A 24,489-nucleotide genomic window follows, 5' to 3' on the forward strand; every position below is an offset into this window, starting at 1 on the left:
CTACTTTTTATCAATGTCTTTGTGATGTTAAAAGACGGCTGAATTTTCATTTACGTTAAGCGGAGAAACTCAGGTAATAAATTTTACTCGTTTGAAAATATCGATCAATGGAGTAACAGTGTCAATATGAGTGGTATATTATTTTTCGCGATATGCAACCAATCTTCTAAGCAAACTTGTCAAAAATTTATCGTGTCGTAGAAACACCGGTTGTTACGAATTCGAAAGAAATGTATACTTCGATTATCACGATGATGGAAATTAAGATCAATGCAGTATTTCGGAGATGGATGTGTATCGTTTGGTATGTTCACCAATCACTAAATGTCGGTTAGTTAAACGATACATTTACAAGTTTACCGAAATCTTGATTTACAAATAACAGCTTGATGATGTAAAGCTCAACCACTCAAATGTGTTTATTACAAAGTATTTGACACAAACAAAATATCGAATGAAGACTTCGGTTTCATTACCAAGCTAGTGAAAATTGTTTTCTATTGGATGGAAATGATTTACCTTTAGAAAAACGATATAGACCGATTAAACGACGCTGTTTCATATCCGTCGAGTGAGTAAAATTTCTTTGGAGTTCGGTTTAGTGAGATAATTGTTAGGGATTCAATCACATACAAGTAACGTCTTTTAGTGACAGAGTATTGTGATGACATTTACTCTAGCGAATGACAACGGAAAAATTTTCGATTGCATTGTCGGTGTATGTGTTAGACAAATAATTCTAGTACACCTAACTATAGGATACATTTGGCAAACATCGTACAAATTGTTTCGTTGTGATGGTAACGACTTTCAGCGGTTTGGTTTCATGTCGGGGAATTATTATTTGGGGGTTCAAAAACAATCAATACTACAAATGAACAACAATGCAAAACACGTTAAGTGAATTACAGTGTGGCAAGTACTTCATTGATATTACGATTGTTGTGTACCAGACATTTCTAACTGAATTGAATGCATCTAGCAAACATATTCCAATTTGTTTTTTGTAATGATCACAGTGTGTGAAATGGCGCGAACGGATTAAGCATTAATCAAGCGGCGATATGTCAATTCACCTAGTGTGATATCTTGACACCGGGAAATGTGCGAAAGTGTTTCAATTCCCACCGCAGATTACGACGATAAAGTATTGTACCGGTTATTGTTCAACAAAGAACTGGAGACAATTACATTTGTAAATTATTTCCTGATTTCCACAATACGCTGCGTGGTTTTTACGAACACGGCTTAATCTTCCCAATCAAAACATTTCAGACATGTTAATCTAGTATTACAAATCGATATGTTAATAACAATGTTTCTGAAAAGTTTGTTGGTATCGTAATAACCTTCAACACAACCTGGTCTAATAATGTCATAATTTAATAATCAAGTCATGATCGACTATTACAAAATCTCATATGTCAAAATCAATGTGTCAATTCGTGAAAATTTTCAATATAACACCTGCGTTCGATTGTAAGAATTCTCAACTACGTTGGTCAGACATTCAAATCTCGTATACTCAAATGTAATGTGTTAATCTCAAACCGCGCGCCAAGTAGTAATTACTTCATCTTGCAGTTGAATAAAAAAATATGGGACATGGATACAACTGAGTTGGTATGTTTGTGGGTTGTAGTGATTACTCGCGTAGTCTTGTCTACTTTTCATACGGACACTTTTTGTTTTGGTTTGGTGAGTTACTACAAACGGATTGACTAACCAAGGTTTTTGTATTTTACTCGTTTGTGCATGGCGAGATGTTAAAATGTTGAGTTGTCATAGTGATAGTATTTCTGAAACTCTATTTTACAAACGGAAACGGAGTCGTGAATAGAGTTGTCAGTTTCAAGGATTGTTTCAAAGTATAATCTTGAAATGTGACTGGGTGAAAGTTGGTAGTCATGTTTGTCAAACCTATTTCAATTCACGCAATGTCAAAGTCCAAATATTTCATTCTGGATTATTTGGATTTACCTTTAGTACATCCCGCGAATGGATTTAAAGTTGGCAAATTACCAAAATGATTGAATATTATCGGGTTAGAGATAGTTGGTATTGATTCTATAAGTGTTAAAACAGCGGCGTGGAATGTGTGAATGATCCGATGCGGGTGAATGTTGGCGTCAGTAATATTCAGGTTACGTTCGATTCAACAGATCGCGTTAATAGGATTTGTCAAAGGATTTGAGTCGGGTCGAATCAATACATTCAAATACGATTCAACTTGATTTGTGTAGTGAGTTACATTTCAAGTTGACAAATTGACACATTGATTGAATATTCTCATGATTTGTATCACGCAACTAAAGTCAACCGCGTTCCGAAGTGTCAAAACATATAGCGACCACCAGAAAGTGTCAAATTGTTGGTTTTCGAATCACCGACTGCGACGGTTCTGTGACAAACTAATTACCGAAATATTACCTTGTGAGCGATCGGTATGTCTTTAACACCAAGTCACTAAAAATGGTTATGCCAGAGCCATTATCTTGTTAGCGATCGCGGGATTTGCAATCTATTTTACACTTTTTGAGGTGTTAATTTACGAGTGCGGTTATTTGTTGGTCGATTTTCGTGTCGCTGCTGAATACTGAATAGTCCTGCATGTAATAGTACTGACTGGATTAGTGTGATAATCGATACGATAGTGCGCGCTCGAAATCCTCACAACAGGACGCGTTTCCAAAACGGATGTATTTAGTGGGTCACAAATATCAAAACGCGGTCGCGAACATCTGTTTTCCAAAGTCGCACATTGCACTGCGGTTTAGTGAATTTCCTGTTTAGCGATACTCGTGACTATTTACTTGATACATATTCAACACCGTGTGAGAGATTCCTATATCCGAAAGTACGATATGCCGTCGCGCCCATAAGAAACAATGGCACATCACCAGAGATCCCGTAAGAATACATGACAGACACATTATCATCGTTAGCATGTCGCCGCGCGTGTACCTAAAAACATTAGCATGCCACCTCCCGGTTTTCACGTTAGCACGCCGTCTATACCCGAAAGTACGAATCATCGCCGCATCCATAAGACGCAATAGCCGCATGCCGCCCCGCCATAAGACATAAGAGCCGCTTGCGATCCCCGCCATAAGAAATAAGAGCCGCTTGCGACCCCCGCCATAAGAAATAAGTGCCGCTCGCCACCCCGGGTTTCGTGTTAGCATCAATAGCCGCTCGCCACCCCGCCATAAGACGCAATAGCCGCTCGCCGCCGCGCCCATAAGAACACATGGCGAGTCACCACAGATCCCGTGAGAATACATGACAGGCACATCATCACCGCGGTCTATATCCACAACGTTAGTTCACTACGACACAAGAATCCGTGGGCACCTCATCACCGCATCCATAAGAACACATGGCACCTCACCACCGAGAGGGGGTCTAAAAGGGTGCCATCACCACCACGAGTTTTCAGGCACCTCACCGCCGCACCCATAAGAGCCAATAGCCGCTCACGACCGATCTACTATACTACTGACGTCTCGGTTAACACGGCCGTAACTTTCCAAAGGCACCAATTCTGAACATAGTAGCACTAAATCAGAGCACATGGGCTAGTAGTTAAAAATGGGTTAATATATGCAGTATATGCAACTCCAATTTCATTGAGCTTATTCAGTAATTATTGTGATTTCATTGGCTGGCGCTGCGCGCGACTCGATACCAACAGTATTCTAACTACCGACAAGAAGACTTCCGTAGTGACAATTTAAGACGCAACAAGGAGGGGAGTCTGAGGACGAAGCCCCCATGACTTGGGTTTAGCACTCAACGGGGGTCCAGGATTATGCGTTGTGGGAGCCTGACGAAGTGCTGTTACGGTCTTGACTGTACTATACGGCTGCTGTTCCCCAACTCTTTACCAAATCACGCGCACCGCTTATTTCAGAATAACTCATTCAATAGCAATTTATTATACGCAGAAGATAGATATTGGCTTACTGAAATAACACAAAACTGCCACGACTAAATTTATTTATATTTCGATTTTTTTCAATGCCTCGTGTAGTATATCTGACAGCGCACCGCAAGTCTTTTATCTGCGCAGAACCAGTCGGTTTCGATTTTTTGGATTTGATGTTCGTCATGACCTCTGGAGGTCTGCGTGTCCGCTCTCACTTCGTCTGTTCCAGCCGAACGTAGAAATAAGATCAGGTTGATGTTTTTGTAAATAAAGCCTTAAAAAAAATCATAAAGTTGCGAATCCACGTTTTGATGAAAAATGACAGGCTAGACTGGATACCCCCTGAAAAACCTTCTAGTACAGTAGTTCTCAACCGGGGGTCCGCGAAGCATTTTCAGGAGGTCCGTGAAACCTTTAAATTTGTTACGTGATTGATAACCTATTTTTTGTAATTAGGAAAAGCATGAGAAAATTTCGCTTCATAATTGGTGAAACTTTAGGATGCACTTCAATCAAATGGTCATCTGATATGAAATATCCGACAGTGCAAACTCATTTTAATTGCCAAATTACCAATAGCCTGCCGATACAAACATAATATTCCTGTTCAAAGCTATTTTGTTGGGGTTTGTAGAAAAATGATTTGCTGGGGATAGCATTTTTGATTTGGAGTTATCAATCGCCATTCATATATATTTCTTGAAATGGATTTTCGGCACTCGTTCATATCGCATCGAAGACACGGGTTTTCAAGACAATGAATACAGCTGCAATATTCGTTTCGAAGTAATAACAGTCTACCCAATTTCTACATATAGTGTGATCTGTGATGTTATTTTCAAGATAAGTCATTTTGTGGCTGTTTGTCACTGGCCTACAATCAATATACACGAGACAGAAGACGGATGCACGATAATTGGTCTAATTTTGAACGAAAACTTGGGGGTCCGTAGCGGTCCAAAATGGGTCCACCAAGACAAAAACGTTGAGAGCCACTGTTCTAGTATCACTAGTGCCACAGTTTTGGAACCCCTGCGATATGGTGCTTGGGTGCTCGGCTATACTTTGTCCTTTTGCACCAAAATAAAACGTTTGATCAGAAAAAGTCATTTAAAATTAGTCTATTGCAGAGAAGAGCATATTTTACAGCAGGCGTAATAGTTAATCAGTGAGTGTGGAAGTAAAATATCACAATAATAACAACGTCATGATTTCTGGCGACTTCGGTAAATATATTTATATTAGTGGAGTATCTCGGGCATAATAGCACGAGATTTTCCAGTGATATATCATGGATGTTGCTTATAGATAAAGTGGCAATAAACAGATATTCTGATTCAACGATCACAATTAAAGCACCATCGGAGTAAATGTAAAGGGAATGAAATATTACGTGTTATATGTATCTATAAATCTTTATGCTTGCCTTCTACGTCCACTATGACATATATTCCTGATGCAAAACCAGGACCGGATTGTCAATTGCGAGTGAAATTACATCCATAAACTATGTAATATTTTATAATATAGTTCGCACAAATTTATTCAATATTGAGATTGGGACTGCGTCAGTGTCATTAGAAGTATATGTCGTCTTACAATAATACATATATTTCTATGTGTCTAATTGAATTTGAAATATTCAAAATGCATAGCATATTTATGAATTGAAGAATAAACAGATCCGAATTGGTTGGATGAAAGGTAGCGTCGTATTTAAAAGAAATGGTTGTTTAAAACATATTCTAAACAGTATTTTAAATGGGGGCCTTTAAAGAATGTGTTTTTAAGTTGTATGATTACGCCATAATTGTGTGAATACTTTCCGATATCCATGTAGTATTAGCCTACTGTCGATTTACATCCGACATAGCCGACGTATACGAAGTTGAATAGTTAGAACCCTCGAAATAGTCGGTTCAATAGCTATAGTACATAGATGTAGATCACTGGAACGGAGTGAATGTTCTTATGATGATGAATGCAAACCGTAAAAATGCTGTATGACGATGTATAGTCCTGGTTGAGAATATTTCAGCCTATATATTGCAGGGGGTGGAAGCCCCATTTTCAAAGGAGCTATAGTATAGCTATATTTACCGTATATTTTCAATTGACAATAAAATCGGCCATGACGTAACAATTGAATATTCGTGACGTCATCAATAAAACATGGTTTAAACATGTTGGTTTCAAATAGATTTTGTGATTGAAAGGTTATTAAATGGACGAAATATTCAAAATGAATGTGAGCATTTCTAACAGATTAAATATACAATTGTAACCTAATTGCGGGTATTCACAGATTACTAATATAACATATTTTGCTACATTATTTTGCAGAGGAAAGTCCAGAATAGCTCAAAAGAGACTTATCAACGAAAACTTGGAATAAATTTCAGTATTCTCATGCTGTTGGGATTGACGTGGATATTCGGCCTTTTCTTGCCTATAGACGATGCAACTACAGCGCTCGCATTTGCATATATATTCACCATTTTAAATTCTCTACAAGGTATAAAATATCTGCAGTTTCATTGTTAAACAATCCACCAAATATTAACTCATAATATATCTTGTCTTTCTCGAAGGAAACAATACCAGCACTAATCCTATGATAGGGTTGCCATACGTCCGGAATTTCCCGGACATGTCCGGAATTTCACTGTTCAAACTAGCGTCCGGGAGGAATTTCTAAAATATGCCAAATGTCCGGAATTTTGAAGACTTGACGTAGGCTCATAATTTTTTCGTAAATTAACTTGAAAACATTGTTTTTGGCAATATTTATGCTAATGCATGATATTTTTCTTCGCGTTAGGCGCGATTTACTATCACATTTATTGTTATTAATATGGGGACTACCACCCTCGCAAAAAGTGCAATAACATATGAATAAAAACAACCAATTCATTTACTGGAATAAGCCTAATTGTAATCGCAATTATAGGAGAACCGTATATTCCTAGAGATCGTTAAGGCCGTTTAAATACTTTATTCAATGATATATAGTGGCTCCAAACTTGGCGGTCGTTTGCCTTTATTCTGCGGTTCGCGAATATGTTGAACGTAATCAGCTTCCAAAATAGCCCGTGAGTAAGTCTGGGCAAAGGTGCTGACTTCTTTTAGTAATCAGCTCGTCTAATTTTGATCCGGGCCACGGAACATTTTCAAATTGGAGATGGAGTCATGACCATAAAAGGTTGGAAACCACTGGATGTGGGGTGTTTATAGCGCTCCGTGGTGCGCACCGGCATAAGATTGATTAACAATCTTGTCGGTGGGACATGAACATGACTTAACGATGTACAATTACGCTCCCTGTATTTTCGAACTCATCATCCTAGACCAGCTCTATCGCTAACGCTGATGATGTGGGCGGAGAGTAGTAACTATAACTATATAGTAATATATGGAACAACCATTATTATTGACAGAATTCATTCCAAAAATTTACGATAAGATGCATATAGAAACCAGGTTTATATAGCAAGACCTCCCCGCCCTAGACGTTGCATCGATTACCCTATGGTGGGCTCAAGTTCATTGTTTTTTTGGTGGGAAGGGGCTGAAAAATGTGGTTTCGATCCCGGTTTCACAACACACAGCCACATACTCCTGAACCGGATCGTGACCACCTCTGGTTTCTGAGCAAACCTTTGCTAGTGTGACGTCATAACTCATTTTGAAATCCTCTAGTGGGCGCGAAAGAGTGTCCGGAATTTGTGTCACAGAAATATGGTAACCCTATCCTATGACTAATCCCAAACGCATATCAACATGAAATCGATGGATTGCTACAAGCATGATTTAGAATACCAAAGTATATGTTGCTTTTATTACGTGCAGTATAGTATATTCAGGATATATGAATGTATTCCAAAATTGTACATTGCATATATTTTCGCTTAGTTTTTACAGAACATTGGATTTTATTCGACAGACTGCATGCATAGGAGTAAGGTTGGAAGTGTATTTACTGCCCCTTTTCTTATCCATTCAAATCAGGGGTTCCGGTTCTAATCACTTACAGATATATTTAACGTTTCCCATAATGTGGGTAGTGGCGGGTCACAGCACAACCACAATTTAGCGAATGTCACAAACAACGCTTGTGATGTTCTGGACTATATCAAAAATTTTGTTGTGAAGCGGACAGGGAGTCAGTTAGGAATTACTTCCTTCTTTTTGAAGTACTCAAGAAGTTTTCCGCAACTTGGGTACTTGCTCCAGTAAAGCAAATTTCCCGCTATTTTTAATTCGTAATATTTTGTTATCTACTTACTTACTTTTGCTATTTTCAGTTCGTCAAGTAGAAGTAGTTTAACCCTCCATTCAGGAAGATTGCCTAAGGCTCTTTTCACGGAGTATCAACATTTAATTTCCTAAAATTTGAGTAAGCCCGGAATTTTCGTCGCGCTTTGCACATAATGGATATGGAGTGACCAGCATGATTTCACCAAAGTATCGGTGAATATAATTTAGGTAGCTAGTTTCGTGGTTCCGTTCACACCTCATTGTCACCCATATGAAACATTTCATCACAGTATATTTGGGTCATCATAGCGTTTCAAGCTGATGTTTCGCAATCTAGCATTTACTTATATCGAATTCTAGTAGTTCATTGCGTGTCCTAATCCGTAAAAAGTGGACTTTGATCTTTTTTAGCTTTAGACCCGTTTTAGCCTATACCACCTTCGAAATTTTTCTGGACTAAAGACATGAAATACACTTTCCGCTTTTAGAAGTAGCAATTATATTTCTCTTTCAATTCCCAGTATCACACTTTGAGCTGTAACTAGTTTGACTTCTTCTGTCTGGAGAATATACAAGTATTGCCGGAAATAAAGCTATACACAATATGGAATTTTTACGATCCACAATATTTTTATCAACGTTTACTCATCGTGAAAAGAGTTCGTTAGGTATCCTTAAGACTTCTAGGTATTGCTCCTCGACTAAACTACGGACTTGTAATATGGGGGACAGCGTCATAACATGACATTTTTTAAAATGGGCTTTGTATTGCATTTCCATATCAATACTAGTATTTTTAGCGCATGATGTTGGCGAAAGCTTATGCTATCCGAAATTGGTAACCTGCTCGTATGGATCAATATGATTCCAAGTTCTGCTCCTTTCGCATAGCTAAATTTCCAGCTTTTGACAATCCATGCGAGCGAAATACGATCGCTTTAACAACTATATACTTACTTAGCTTTGAAGCCAGTCAATTCTACTTCTACTTCAAGTATTTTTAGGTGGGTTATGGAAGAAGTACTTCCACTCGTATTTCTGTAAATTTTTCGTCGCTACTTAACCTTCTAATTGAGTAGCTTCCTTGACTATTTTGACCACCTCTGACTGCCACATCTATTGGTAGGGGATCGAATGGGAGGGAGCCCGTTCATTCTTACTATACGTAATCGATGTGTGCCCGTCGTAATATAAAGAAAGACCAATTGCAGATTCATGATATGAATCACCTAGCTAGAATTATTCGTAAATAATAGGGCACTTAAGATACAAGATAGCATCAAATCTTATAGAGTAAAATGACCATATATTGATATGACGTAATTCAATGATGTCACAGCGTAAGATTTGACGGAAACTTTTTTCAATAGGATTTTTCTTACTACTGATCTATGCCTCGAGAAATGAAGATATCCGACAATCGGTACGAACCAAGCTCTCAACGTTTTCCGATAAATTCGCTTTCAGCAATTCCACCTTGATAATATCGGATCGAAGCGGGTGAGAGTTTTATTAGATATAACTTTAACTATATGCTATAAAGCCAAACATACACCTGTATTTAAATTTAAAACAAACATATTCAAAACAAGGCCCTAATTTGAAACATATTTTTTGTCATGACGTCACGAATATTAAATTGAATTGAGATGTCATACAAAAATTGTTTCTTGAAACGTGAGGTTCACGTTCGCGTTTTGTATGCGAACTTCGGAAATTTAGAAGGTTCAAGTTCACAAGCGAACTTTTGTAGGTTTTCTATTGTGAATATTTTCATATATCACAATTTTGACTTCATTATAACATCTTTGGTTGAACTTTATTGCGTTTCAACTGCGAGCCTCTCCATCCATGGCACCTTCAGCATAAAAAAATCAGCATGCGAACGAGCATGCACCTGGATAATTCCAAATATTTTACTTGGTTTGTTACAAAATTTTGCTTGAAATATCCAGCATTCAGTTTGTGAATATTTAGTGACTCTCTGCTGTAGGATTGACCCGCAATAACACAAAATCAAGAGCGATATACACTACATGTAGTCAGCGAATGATGCTTATTTAACCAATCAATAGAATTGATTGATCGTCTGAAGTCAGAAATTCAGCAGGTGTACGGGGTCAATCTAGACTTCATTAGTTTATTGTATCATAAAAACAAAATCCTTGGGAATAGAGTGCTGGCTACTACTGTATAACTTGTTAATGGGGTAATATCAGTAGCAGGAATAGAAACCCGTTTTACACTCTGCTCAGTATCCACGTCGCAATACCCAGACGCCGAATACGTTGTTTTGTCTGGCCGAGACCGCAAAGGCGTGAGCATACATTCCCTTGCAAGTCCTCGTCGCAATTGCTGGCGAAGCGGCGGATGATATTGATTTTATGAGATACATATATCATGTGATTACCCACTTGATACATTTGGCCACGTATAAAACGGCAATATGTACTTCAGCATTGTGATATTATGTGGCCCGGGTCGTCGGTAGGTATGGTGTACATCAATTTAGGCTATCACAGGGGTGGGCAAACTACGGCACGCGGGCTGCATGCGGCCCTTCACACCGTTATCTGCGGCCCGCGAGAGTGTAAAAAACTTATTAAAAATATTGATAAAATGCGTACTAAAAATCGAATGAATGCAGGGACTTCATTTAAACTTTTTCTTTGTACATTTCACCACGATAAGTATATGGAAGTGGTTCTCAAAATTGGTTGGTGCATCCCCCTAGGTAGCGTGAAAGCATCTGAAGGGAGGCGCGACGCTAAGCTCAACTGAAAAATTCCCTGCCATCCTTCCATGCCAGCAAACTATCTGTTAGGTTTGCTAACATCCTAGTTGCATTTTGTGATATGACGATAAGGGGGCACGAAATTTATCGCCGTCATAAGGGGAGGGGGCGTGTCTTAAAAAGTTTGAGAACCATCCTGTTCTAAGGTAAATACCTCCTATATCATTATTTATGTTTAATTTATTGCGCGACAATCCGATCACAAGGTCCGCGCAGTCTGCAAGGTTTCAACTGCTAAGAATCACAGAAATCCAAAACGAGATTGACATAACTCGGATCACGAGTGTGATTTCAGATTGGCCACACCAATTATTTCAGTGATGTGCTTATACCAAGGATTCGCGCGTTTCTTAGGTTAATTCGCTCCCTGTATACGTAGAACTAGGCTATTTATATTTTATCTACACATAGTAGAAGCGTGTTTGAAGTTAACGTGGTTATGATGCTGTCAGCATTGTGAGTCGTGGAACTGAACCAAGAGTGGAATTAGTAAATCTATGAACAGATCGCTACTCACAGATTTAAATTTAAATTCTATTCTAAGAATCGGGACAACCGACTTTCATCTGTATGGTTTTGATAAATTGGTTATTGAGGTCGACCAGCCTATGAAATCTCGCCACTGTTTCTGACGTATGTATGATATCATCCAAGCAATGTTTGGATTGTTTTAAATAAGCATATATATATATATATTATTTCCATGTCTACACTAATCAAATACCAATGCGTTTTAGTTTATAATACCATGTAATTTTATATCGTGCGGCCCCCGAATGGATTCAGATGTTGAATGCGGCCCGCCAGCTCAAAGGTTTGCCCACCCCTGGGCGATCACTTCACTGAAATGTAGGGTTGGTATTAGCAATGTGACGTCACGCCACGTCATGAGATTCACGTTCGCGTTCACACAGAGCCTTTCAAAATAGTTCGCGAACCTGAATCTTTCAGAGGTTCACGCTATCCCTAGACTGTTATTATAGGCTTCTCTCCGCCACCTGGTCCACATAATCGTTGTCCTAAAAAATCCTTGAAATAACCATCCGTGCTACAAGCCGACAGACAGCAAATCATAATAAAGAATATTGGCCTGGTGTAAATGACCAATGTACTCAAAAAACATCATGGATATCACAAAAAAGCGTGTAAGTAGTCGACAGGGTTTGTAATATAGTTACAAGGCTCCGATTCACAAGTCATTGTCACTCTTATAGTTTTGACTCGAGCCATTTTCAATTCGCGACCTAGTCAAGTCCGAGTCGAAGTCAGCGAGCAGAAGTCCGAGTCATGGTAATATGACTCCAGCCCAAGTCCAAGTAATTGTAATGACTGTTCAGTATTCAGTAAAGTCTTGTTATTCGCTTTCAAGTCGTCGTCGAAATTGTTGCGAAACCGACTCAAGTTATAGATTTTTATTGAATTAACATAGAACGTGATTGTTTTGCACTATAATTTATATCACGGTTGTAACAATCGTCGCTAAACCATCTGGTAAAATATCACGATAACGCAGTGGAATCCTTAGCTAAATGCATTATTCTGAACGACATGTGTGACAAAATGAACGATATATAGCCAGTCTTGTATGTGGACTTGGTAATGATCTGAATGTTAGAACGTAATTTTCAAAGGTTAAATAGTCTTCTCGAGCATTAAAATTGTTTTCAATTCTTTGGGTTACATACCGATGACCTTGCGACACACAACACTAAACACTGCCCCCTACTGCTAAAACGATAAACAATTGAAAATGTGACTTTAGGGAAATGGAGGGTTGGAATTAATAATATGGCGTCACATGAAGTGATAGGTTCGTGTTGACGTTCCCGTTCACGTAGATCCTTTTAACGGTTCGCGTTCACACCAGCGAGAAAATTTCAGATTTTGGAAAAGTGCTAAGTAGTGCATTTTAAAATGCTGGAATTGATTTTAGTTACCAAATATATTATTTTCCTGTGCCCCACACCAGTATTCCTCACTAGCTGAAACGGCTTCGGCGATGGCAACAGACCTACATCAATGTAGAATCCGCCAAAATGAATTTGCATATTACCTTGACTTGCAATGGCTCATCCCCTCCAAGACGAAACGCTAAAAACGGCTATGGGATTCCGCACAAAATCACGTTTTTCGAGAGATAGTTTTTCAGCTAGAAACATGTCTTGCTAGAGCAAAGATCTATTCCCCACTCGCTGAAAAGAGTTCTCAGGTATCGTGCGCAGCTCATAGTTAAAAATAAAATAAAATTGATGATCATGCTATTCCTGTTGCATTTGTATTTATTTGACAAAATATTTCTTTTTTGTGGTAACTACATGTCCGTCGCTCTCGTTAGAAAGCGTATCGTTGTACTGACGTACTGATTTAAAACCGTGGTTGCTAGTTGGTAGCATAGCAGGTAGCATAGCATTTTATGAATTTTAACTGAATATTGTTTTCAGAAAGTTGAATCTGTCTGCTACAAAAGAAGAATCTTCTTCAAATACGGATAAATGGAAAAGCCCGTATGGTCAATACGTTCTGAGTGAAGTGGCTGACACGCGGACGACAGGAAGTTACAATGATTAGTTTACAGTGGTCCCTAATACAATTTTACATGATCGAGATTATGCAAAGCAACGACAAATGATTTCTTGTTATAAATGCATTTACTAATCTGAGAATTGATTAGACTGAAACAATTTGAATCACAATAGCATTCGAGAGTTGAACTGCGTGATTGTAGACAGCGGATTTTTTTGCACTTATGTTTGTTCGATCGTATTTCATATAACTCCTAGCATATTATATCGATTAAATATTTGTCCATATTATAGACCAGAGGTCTCAAACTCAAATGTGCTCGCGGGTCAATTTCCTAATTTTGATGACGCCGCGGGCCGCAGCATTAATAATAGGGATATTCAATGTATAATTTTAAGTAGGCCTTATTTCACAGGACCTTACAGACTGGCATTCCACAAACATTGTGGAAACGTAATTTCCCATTGTATTATTCACGCTTGACACAGAAAAAAATCACATTTTCAAATGTTTGAATGAAATTGCTTTTGTGCCGGGAATAATTTTTCAATTAATGAGTTATAGACATCATGCAAGAAGATGCATCATGACATCGTAAAAATGTCAGGTTATAATATTGCAGCTAGTGAACCTTTGACATGACACAATTTCATGTAGAATATTTTAACATCTACTGAAGATTCATCTAACATCAGAGCATTTCAACGTTGTGGCCTAATCCTGGCTTTGATATAGTCGTGAAAAGTATTGGCTATTGTTACTGCCATTGTCAAAGTGAAATTAAATCACCGTTAGATTTTGCGTCCGAAAATATTTGGAACATAGCAACTTAAATATAATAATTATTGAGTCATGGTGTAGCATTGCCTTTTTAGCGATCGTGCCACGTGTGCTTCCAATAAGATTTCTCGTAGCCCCTGTCCATTTTCAACACAATTTCTGGTGGTACCTATATTAAAAATCAGAAATCCCAATAACATGGCGCGAAGACTATATTCCAGTTCAATAAATTGGCCACGAAAATATTCCACAGCATATAGGCCTAATTCCACAATGAATCTTGTACACCGTGATGTGGTGCTTCGTACCCCGAAAGAATATACGGACCCTGGTTAAGAACCCCTGGAATAGAAATGTCCAATCGGCGAAGAATTCATTGGTGTTACAGCTGTAGAGCGTACAACTACTTTACTCGCCACCGATTATAATATGGATGTAGAGAACGAACAACAAGTTTGTTGAGATTTCAGTGATTTTTATTGTAGTTTGAGCGTGAACTTTAAACTCTTATATCTGAAAAAGATATATGGCACTTGAATATATTGATGAATGCTTAAAATTCCAAAATGCCGTCGCGGGCCGCACAACATGCTCTCGCGGGCCGCATGCGGCCCGCGCGCCGCGTGTTTCAGACCTCTGTTATTGACAATGAATATATTATTAGGAAATGTCATATCTAAGCGTAGCCATTGATTTAAAAATCCCTACGGATGTCATATTTTCTATCCCATTTATCTAGGTTCGTCAATGCGATGTGTTGTTTCAATAAAGCAACATACAGTAAATCAGTGGTTCTTAACCTTGCCCCCAGCGCCCCCCGGGGGGCGCTGGCGATGTTGAAGGGGGGCGGAAACGCTCAGGGGGCGATATGGGGGGCGCTGGAGAAAAATGGCTTCGCAGTAGATGATGTGGTGATAGGACATATCCTTAATGAGTATTCAGAGCAAATTAACACCGAAAACTTCGTTACATATAACCTTCAAAATACATATAGGTTTAATTGTCCATGGGCGCCTAAATGGCTGTCACCGAATGTTCCTGTCTTGGAAATCTGAACCGCAGAAGACGAATTCCATCTGGCAGAGAAAAATTATATGTCAGTGAAGAAATACCAATCTGAAATCGTGTGCGTCTTTTAGTTTAGTACGATTGGGCGACAGGGATATTCCTGTTGGGCGATATCCCCGTTGAGCGATTCTATATTTTTTGATATTGCAGACAGGGGGTCACGAAATAACATCATGCAACGAGGTCATACCAACGGGATCGCCTGCCCGAATATGTTTAATTATTGGTAACGGGCCCTACAGTTTCCAAGAAACCTCACAATGTTCGCTTTAAATTTTGATGAGTCTGCGCACACTCAACAACTCACTGCGCTGACCCTTGGACAGCAGTGCGCAACGATTAAAAAAAGGTAATAACTCCGGATTTGTGGTGCACAACGTAGATTTTCTGTGCGCAGAGACCGTGTCAGCACTGCGCACGTGCGCAGCTTAGAGGGAACATTGCACCTAACTCAGCTCTACCGGTAAATGTGTTTACGTGAGCAGAGAGGGGATAAAAATTGATCTCAATTTACATGCAATTCCCGATGATATTGACCAATTCAATCATTAATTAGTGAAATTTTTCGCACTTCGCGCGACTACGCGAGAATAGCTCCCTCAGTAAATGTACACCCAAAGTAGAGACCTAATAGGCTATCAGCAAATAGCGGACAGCCTAATGGGGGTCTGGGAGCGAAGTCCCCGGAAGTTTGGTTTATCACCCGATGGGGGCCCAGGACCAACGTTTTATGTTTGGGGAGGGGGGCTGACGAAGTGCTGTTACGGCCCTGGTAACGAATAATTGTACCTGCGGGAACGCCCGAATATGTTTGATTATTAATTACGTGCCCCTTATTTTCCTATACAACAGCTCACTCAGTGGTACTGGTAAATCTGATTACGTGGCCTGAGAGGATAAAAAGTTTATAGCGACTTATAAATGTAATTACCATGCATTATAGCAAATTTTGGTACCTAGGGCGACCAGGCCACACAAACTTTGCTGACCATCAAAATCACGATATGGGGTTCGTGGGGGCGAAGCCCTCAGAAGTTCGGTTTATCACGCTATGGGTGCGCAAGGCAATCGTTTTTAGGGGGGTTGACGAAGTGCTGTTACGGCCCTCCCTCTTACTCATTGTCTTTATTACATTCCTTACAATATGAAGTTGAGGGGGGCGCTGGAGCACGATAATTTTTGAAAGGGGGCGCTGGACGAAAAAAGGTTAAGAACCACTGCAGTAAATTATGAATATTTGCAGCGTCTGACGTACATGGTTATTGTAGTGATTTAATTTTAATCCAGTATACTGAATAGGATTTTGACTAACTTATGAATCAATGGTAATATACAATGGAAATACAAAATATTGAGAATGCATCCCAGAACTTGGAATGTCTGTTGTCCGGTAGAAACATGTTGCAGGTGCTGACATCTCAGATGAAACATCTGAACTTGCGATTGACGTTTCGGTGACCTCTGCAGTGTGTATGTCAAGGCGAAGAAACGTGCGAAATCAAAATAACTCGGATTAGTATAGAGACTGAGCTTATTTAAATATAACGGGTACATAGCATGTAGCTACATATAGATTCAAGAGTAGTGCGGAGTGGATCGACAAATTCTCTGGTCCTACTACGATCCTGTTTTTTAAAGCTCTTGTCTGACTCCTAGGCCTGGTGATAGAAATGACAGTGATCCGGACCGAAAAACTCCGATAATAATTATCTACTCAGAGAATGCTATTGAATATTGATTGAAGCAATACAAACAGGACATTGAAACTCAAAAGTCCAACCCAATACATATCTAAAGTAATTATAACAACTTGGACTTAGCATATAGTTTATTTCCATAAACGTTTCAACATAACTATTGATTTGAGGGTGGAAAAGGGTAAGGCTGTCATATTCTTAGTAAAGAGTACTGATCCGGCTCCAAACCAGTTCCGGCCACAAACGTAAAATCCGGCCGGATATCCAATCCGGCTCCTGTCCATGCTCCGCGCTATTTCAGGCGCACCCGAGTTCCTTATCGCCAAAAAATCAGCGTGAGCCATGTCGTACAAAAGCTTTGAATCACAGTGGGCATTTCAAATGATTGACTACCCGGATATGATTTGACATCTAGGGTGTTTATGCATTCGAAACCTGCCCACACATTACCCAGTTAATCCCGGAATTGACGATGCTATGGTACGTACCACGAACTAGTAATAAAGATTTTCTGACTACGACCAAAATCTGAGTTTGAGTTGCATCTCGGGACCCGAGCCTAACACATGAAAAATATTGCATTTGCATTATTACAGTAGTATGCTACCATTTTACGGACATGTATGACATTCAGAACGCGCACACCACAAATATTCCCAAGCCAACACAGCTCTATGAAACATGGATGATGCATGCGATTTCAAATTCAGGTGAATTAAATTCCCCTTCTCGTCGCATTTGTAGGCTACTACTGTCTAATCAGATTGCAAGAACGAGACTATTCAGTGCCAACTGCCGACCATTTCGACATCTGAGCATAAACTTATCGAAAGTTTTGGCAAACCAGCGACGGTCATTTTTGGCCATGGTTTTGTCGCCGCTGATCTGTTTGACACGGTATTTTATCAGTACCTCTTTAAATATATAGGCCTACTCATGCAAAAGTAGAAGTAGTCCATAATAATAAATAATTCAGAAAAAAAGTGTAAGTAGGCAAAATCTCATTGAATTACTACGAAAAGTAAAACTACCTCGTTACCGAACACATATGAGAAACAGCCATCATATTGGAACCATTGTGTCCTATATGGTGTCGACACAGGCAAATCTCACGCCTCAGTGAAATTGTTTCACGTCACAATTTCCATTTGGCTTCAGGCAATTTGACGGTCATTTTTGACCAGCTTGCCAAGCATCAAATTTGGTAAAACAGGTATCAATCGAAAGCTGACTCTGCACTGATTACGAAAATATAAATTTTATTCCGCACGTGGCCCTGGAACTCCCACAATCAGCCTCGATTTTTTCATTGTTATGGAGATTTGCATAGGGACGCAACAATGCTGTCTGGCGAAACGAGAGAGTAGCTCAAGAGAAAAAGTTTCAGGCAGCATTATTCAGCATTGTTGCGTCCCAATACGGTAATAGATCAAAACCTTGAGGGTCATTACATTCTCTTGGTAAGAATAGAAATCTTCGGTATTCGGGAAATCGCCGAACATTTTTATGATCGGTATTCCGCGAGATCTTATCACGAACACGATAAAAAAATCTTCGGGAATTCGGACAATATCTTCGGCACACCGCGAACACTCAATACTAGGGATGGTGTGAACGCGAGGTTCACGTTCGTGTTCTGTGTGTGAGCCTCCGACATGTAGAGGTTCACGTTCACAAACGAACCTTGGTAGGTTCTGCACAGTGAACCTTTCTTATATATTACAATTTTCACTTAATTATAACATCTTTGGTTGAAATTTATTGCATTTCCACTGCGCGGGCCACTGTATGCATGGCGTTGGCAACAAAAAATCAGCACTAACGACAATACACCTTGGCAATCTCAAAAATCTTACTTGCTTTGTTACAAAAGTTTGCTCGAAATATCCAGCTTTCCGTTTGTGAATATTTGGTGACTCTCTGCTGACAGCTTGACCCGAAATCACACAACATCAAGACCAAATACACTATAGTCACCGAATGATGCCTATTCAACCGATCAAGAAACTTGATTCCGTTATCCGATATAAAAATTAATCCAGCAGGCGTACGGTGTCATTCTTCATATGTTCATTGTATCATAAAAACCAAATCCGTGTGACTGGGGTGTTAGCTACTGCTGTGTAACTTGGTATTGGGGTAATATCGGTAGGAAGTATAGAAACCAGTTTTACACTCTGCTCAATATCAACGTAGCAATACTCAGACGCCGAATACATTGTCCGGTCTGGCCTTGAACCGTTAAGGCGTAAACTTATATTCCCTCGCAAGTCCTCGTCGAAATTGTTGGCGAAGCGACGGAAGATATTGGTTTTATGGGATTATTATATCATTTGATTACCCTGGTTAATACATTTGGCGGAGTTTAAAATGTCAAAATGGATTTCAGCATTGGGCCATTATGTGGCTCGAGTCGTCGTTAGGTATCGTGTACAACAGGGGTCACCAACACGCGACCTGATTTGGAGAAATTTCAGAATAACGCTTACTAAAGCATTTTGAAATGCTGAAATTGATTTCAGTTTAACCATATTGTTGTTGGTGATCAAAGTAAGCCATTCTACTATGCCCAATATCACTATTCCTCACTATCTAATACGGCTCCGTATGGTAATATCATTCCAAGGAGGAAGAATTTGCTGATATGAATGGGCATATTGCCTTGATGTGCAATGGCCCACCATTGCCGAGACTGATGCGCTTGAAAAACGATTTCGGGCTCTCCAAAAGACCATGCTTTACGAGGAGACAGTTTTCCAGCTAGTAGGCTACCGTGTCTAGCTAACCCCAATATCGATTCTTTAATCCAGGGGTAGCCAATCTGCGGCAGTAGAAGGAAATGTATGCGGCCGTCGACACTTAATTCAATTAGGATTGTTGGCGGCCGTCAATATGCAAATTGAACTTGCGAATTGACTCCCCACTTAATGAGAGGTTTGACTTATTCTTGAAGTTTTCTTCGCGCTAGGCGCGGTTCAATACGTGTTAATTTTCGGTTTTAATATAGTAGTGTCCTTTGTAATCTGAGTCCTACAGTACAGACGCAAACAGCAGAGGAAAATGATGCGTGCGTCCCATAAAGAAATACAATTTTTAATCGTGTTCTCCTCATCATGAATGAAATTTATTTCTGGTAGGCCAGCATTTGGGTGAATCAAATAGGCTATATCTCCACTATACCGACAAATCTGATGGGAGGTCAAGAAATAATTGCATGCAACAAAGGGGAGTAATAAGAATTGGCACACGAAGATGTAGCACCTTATTATTAGTTTCCATAAGTTTTCGAATACACCCCCTGCATCAACCCTGCCGGTGAATCTGATCACAGTGGCCGAGAAAGGATAAATATTTGATTGTAATATGTCAAACTATGCTATATTAATTGACAAAATTCCCTAATGAAAGTGAAAAAAATTTCGCGCTTGGAGCGACTACAGAACTAATCCCTGTGGCTCTTCATAACATGACTACTCACGATTTCGGTGCGCATAGTACACCGATATAAGTAAATAGATTAGTCCGGAGTATACCGGCAACGGAACAGTTTAACGTGGGTATTTGGCCCCATTTAGTTCATTATGCGGCCGCAAGCTACATGAGTCATCGAAATGCGACCGTGAATAGCAAAAAGGTTGGTCACCCCTGTTATAGTTGCTTCAGAGTGTTGTCAGGCATCGTGCGCAGCTCATAGTTCAAAATATAATGAAATTGATGATCCTGATATTTTTTGTTGTATTTGTGTTTGTACAATAAAATATTATTTATTTTGTGGTGACTATGACCGTCGCCCATGTTAGAGAGCACGGAATTGTACTAATTGTACTGACGTAGAGTTATGAAACGTGGTTGTTAAACTGTGTTGCCTATTTCAATCTCGCTATTGAAGTCTTGCGGCCCGCGGCCTCCAGGAATTTTGAAAAGTGGCCCGCGACCCATTTTGAGTTGGCGACCCCTGGTGTACAAGTACATCAATATAGGCTATCACTTTACTGAAATGTAGGGTTGGAATTATCAATATGACGTCACGTGACGTCATGAAGTTCACGTTCGCATTCACACAGAACCTTTCAAAAAGGTTCGCGTACACACGAACCTGAACCTTTCAGAGGTTCACAGCATCCCTACTCAATACCATTCGTGTTCGTACGATCGCCATTTGGGAAGACTTGTTTGTTTCATTTAAATGGGCATTGTTGAAATCGAATATTTGTATTCATTACCAACAGTAAAGCATAGCTAGAGCCATTAAATCATCGTTCGGCACATCTAACCTTACAGCGCAAAGTTTTAGTATTTTTTAAAGCGCTCGGTTAAGGAGGCTTCCAAAATTGCAGCAAATATTTCTTGAAAGTGTTCCAGCCAACTTTGAGTAAAGTTTTGAGTGCGTTTTGAGATACAATGCCATCTATAGCTCCAAATTTCATTTGCTTGAGAAGAAATAACATAAAAGTCGTTGCCGCAAAACGTTGTATTAGAGAACTTTATAAAATTTCTAACTGGCTTGGAGACAATCATTTGCTATTAGAAAGCGCCCGCACTGTTTCAATAGCTGCTAGATAGCCGTGACAATGAAAACAATTATGGCATTGCCGATAGCGCAGGGTAATTGCTATGTCATAATCGGTCTGCCATAAGGAACATTTAGGTCTCATTGGGCTCGAAAGTCACGTGACTTGTGGTTCGCTGGGGCCAAGCAGCTATCTTAGATAGCCGCTCCCTGTGTTAATTTGCGATATTGGTCTGTTTTCAAATCGTATTTTCTGTCTCAGTGAGGTTGTTTGAAGTACAGTTCTGGGTTTTATGTTATCTTCTATGACTTATTAGCTAGTTTCAGGACTTTTAGACACTAACTAGGTAGGTTTATGTTGTTTTGCAGCCGCGCAAAATGCCAGGGTATAACGTGCCAATTTGTTATAATGGATGAGAAAGCAGTTCGGAGGAGTCTTCCCATCGACTTCTGAATTGCCAGAAAACGACAGGAATGTGACTGAAATTAATAAAGCTAGTGGGGATGATAAATATAATTAACATTTGATCTATGTTGACTTGTTTGTTTGGTGGTATCAAATGTCACACCGGTATTTTGTGTGCCCCAAGACAGCGTAATCGAGTCAGCTTCAATAGCAAATGATTTAAGATAACCCACAATTATTATATTTTTATTAAAGTGTTTATATAGTGAAATTGGCCTAAGAATAGATGCATCAACTGCAGGCATCGGTTAGCTCTTAAGATATCTGTGCCATTTATCGAAAAAGATAATCAAGAATTTCGGTCAGCCAAATTTAAGTTTAACCATGCCAATCAGAAGGAAGTTATTGATTGTTTCAAGGATAGTGCTGAGAAGACTGCTATGGCCGGACAAGGACAAGAGTACCGTACTTTCGACTTGGTTTTTGTGATGATGCAGCCATTTACAATTTGGTATCATTCTAACTGGAATGTAAATATCCTTTTAATGGAAGACCAGGTCTTGCTGTTACTCATGACACTACTTCGTATAATTTAGTACTGGCACTGTTGCCAATGTTTTTTCTAAATTTTGGTCAAGTTTCTATACATCAGTGTTGTTCAAAAACAACTTTTTTCCAAAATTCACTGTCTCATGAACAAAATTGTTAGGTTGGCTTGAAAAAAGGTTGCACACTAGATTTGGCTCAATTCCAACATGCAGAAGTGAAGCTATCAGATTTTACAAAAAAAATAATTTATTGAAAAAATAAAATAGTTTTATAAAATTTTACTGGCTATTCCATGAAATGGTTGAGTTTTCAAAAAAATGTATAGCAAATTTGGCTAGTTTAGCCAAATTTAAAATTTTCTACCTTCAGTAGCTTTTGCATTGCCCTATACAAAATTTACACAAATTTCTTGAACAAAAATCAGAGCGTAGGCTAATTCATAACCATTTCTTCTCTTTATAGATACTTTTAGATGTTTAACAAATCAATGCAAACATTGATGCTAGCCTAACTAATCTGTACCTGATTGCTGTGCTAGTGAAGTTGCACTGTGCGCTATACGTAAACCATACCCGGGTTATCTCTGATCCCGGCATCTTGTATGATGCAATTGGTATCTCTGCCAAAAACTGCTCTCCGAAGACACGATCTCTTTTATCGCAAGAACGAGAAGCACAGGCACGCTATTTACCCCTTGAACTGTGAGAAAATGCAGCTCAACTGTCCACTCTATGGAATGACGTCACCGTAGGGAGGTGGAGCGAACACAAGACGCTACCGGCCTTAAAAGTCGGGACCACATATACTTCCTGAACTTGGTAGAAATCCACCCAAAACGCTGGGAAGGAACTGACGTTGTTGTCGACATACGATACATCAATGCCACCAGTAGGTCATTTGTGTGAGACCAGCCTCGTAACCATACGGACCCAACAACACTTTCTCAGTGCCAGGGCCAGAGCACCCTAAATTTACACAGACGACATTCAGGATCTTGGTTTGTCATTGGAAGATACTAACGTCGACGCGATGCAGCAACGCAATAACTACAGATTGCCATGGAGTACTCACAGTTACACTGCTTGCTGTTATTCTCGTTTACGTCAATTTCGATATACCAACACAGTCCTCTCAATTGTATTGCTTATGCCTGCCCATTTTCAAGCCAACTCCATGTGTTTAAGTGAGTAGTCAGTTTAAGACTACCTACACAGTAGCAGTGTATAGCTTAAGTCAACACTGCATTCGTTCATGGCAAGTTGGCAACATTAATCAGGAATACCTAATCTGTGACCAATACCTACATTCTATTTGTTTCATTCTCGGTACAAAGGAAATACATTCTCAAGTTGTGAATTTGTCGAATTTATTGATTTTGTAAGCACTCTCAGAGCACTCTTAGAATTTTGTAAAATCAAGCGAGAGTATGCAAGATTTAGAAAGTATTGTTGTGGAAATATTATTATATCAGAATTAGGTAGTTCTTCTATTCAGAATCTTAGGGTATCGCCGGGTCCAAAACGAATAATTGGCATAAGTTTTGAGTATGCAATGCACAAGCTGCCCTGCACCTGTCAAAGTACTTGTTATGCTGGGCAAGTACTATAGTATCACCGGCTCATTTCAAAATGAAGAATTTCTTCTAAACGCTCAAGTCTATTAATGATCTTGATTTGGTAGAATAGGGACACTTGATATCTATCAATACACACATCACAAAAGTGCCGCAAACATGTCCTAAAACTACTTTAAAAAATATAACACTCCGGCAAGTATGCAATATTACATAGTACTCTGAAAAGGTGGAAATACTATCTTCTTTACTTTCATTCAGTGTGCATGCCTCCTCTTTACATCGCCTAGATGGGTGTCTGATTCCATAGACTACTCCAAGTCGTTTCGACATCTTCCTGTCTTTTCATTGTATCGCATTTTAGGGTGTAGTGAACAGATAAAATTGCTAAGAAACCAATGGTG

The 24,489-nt window shown here is 39.3% G+C and overlaps 1 protein-coding gene across 2 annotated transcripts in view; it reads left to right on the plus strand.

The window, feature by feature from the left end:
* Positions 1-14,852, plus strand: part of LOC145436842 (adhesion G-protein coupled receptor G7-like) — a 58,178-nt gene extending 43,326 nt beyond the window's left edge. The window contains exons 18-20 of one of the 2 annotated variants that reach the window (XM_080314056.1): positions 6,272-6,443; positions 9,556-9,685; positions 13,421-14,852. In XM_080314056.1, the coding sequence (XP_080170182.1) occupies positions 6,272-6,443; positions 9,556-9,685; positions 13,421-13,547 (429 nt within the window). In that variant the 3' untranslated portion in view covers positions 13,548-14,852. Of the gene's footprint in view, positions 1-6,271; positions 6,444-9,555; positions 9,686-13,420 lie in introns of those variants that run through there. The other variant, XR_013914435.1, reaches the window with a different exon arrangement.
* The last annotated feature ends 9,637 nt before the right edge of the window (positions 14,853-24,489 follow it).

The sequence above is a fragment of the Botryllus schlosseri genome, chromosome 4 (genome assembly GCF_051294905.1).
Source record: "Botryllus schlosseri isolate E-star chromosome 4, Bs_hap1, whole genome shotgun sequence".
Lineage (NCBI taxonomy): Eukaryota > Metazoa > Chordata > Ascidiacea > Stolidobranchia > Styelidae > Botryllus > Botryllus schlosseri.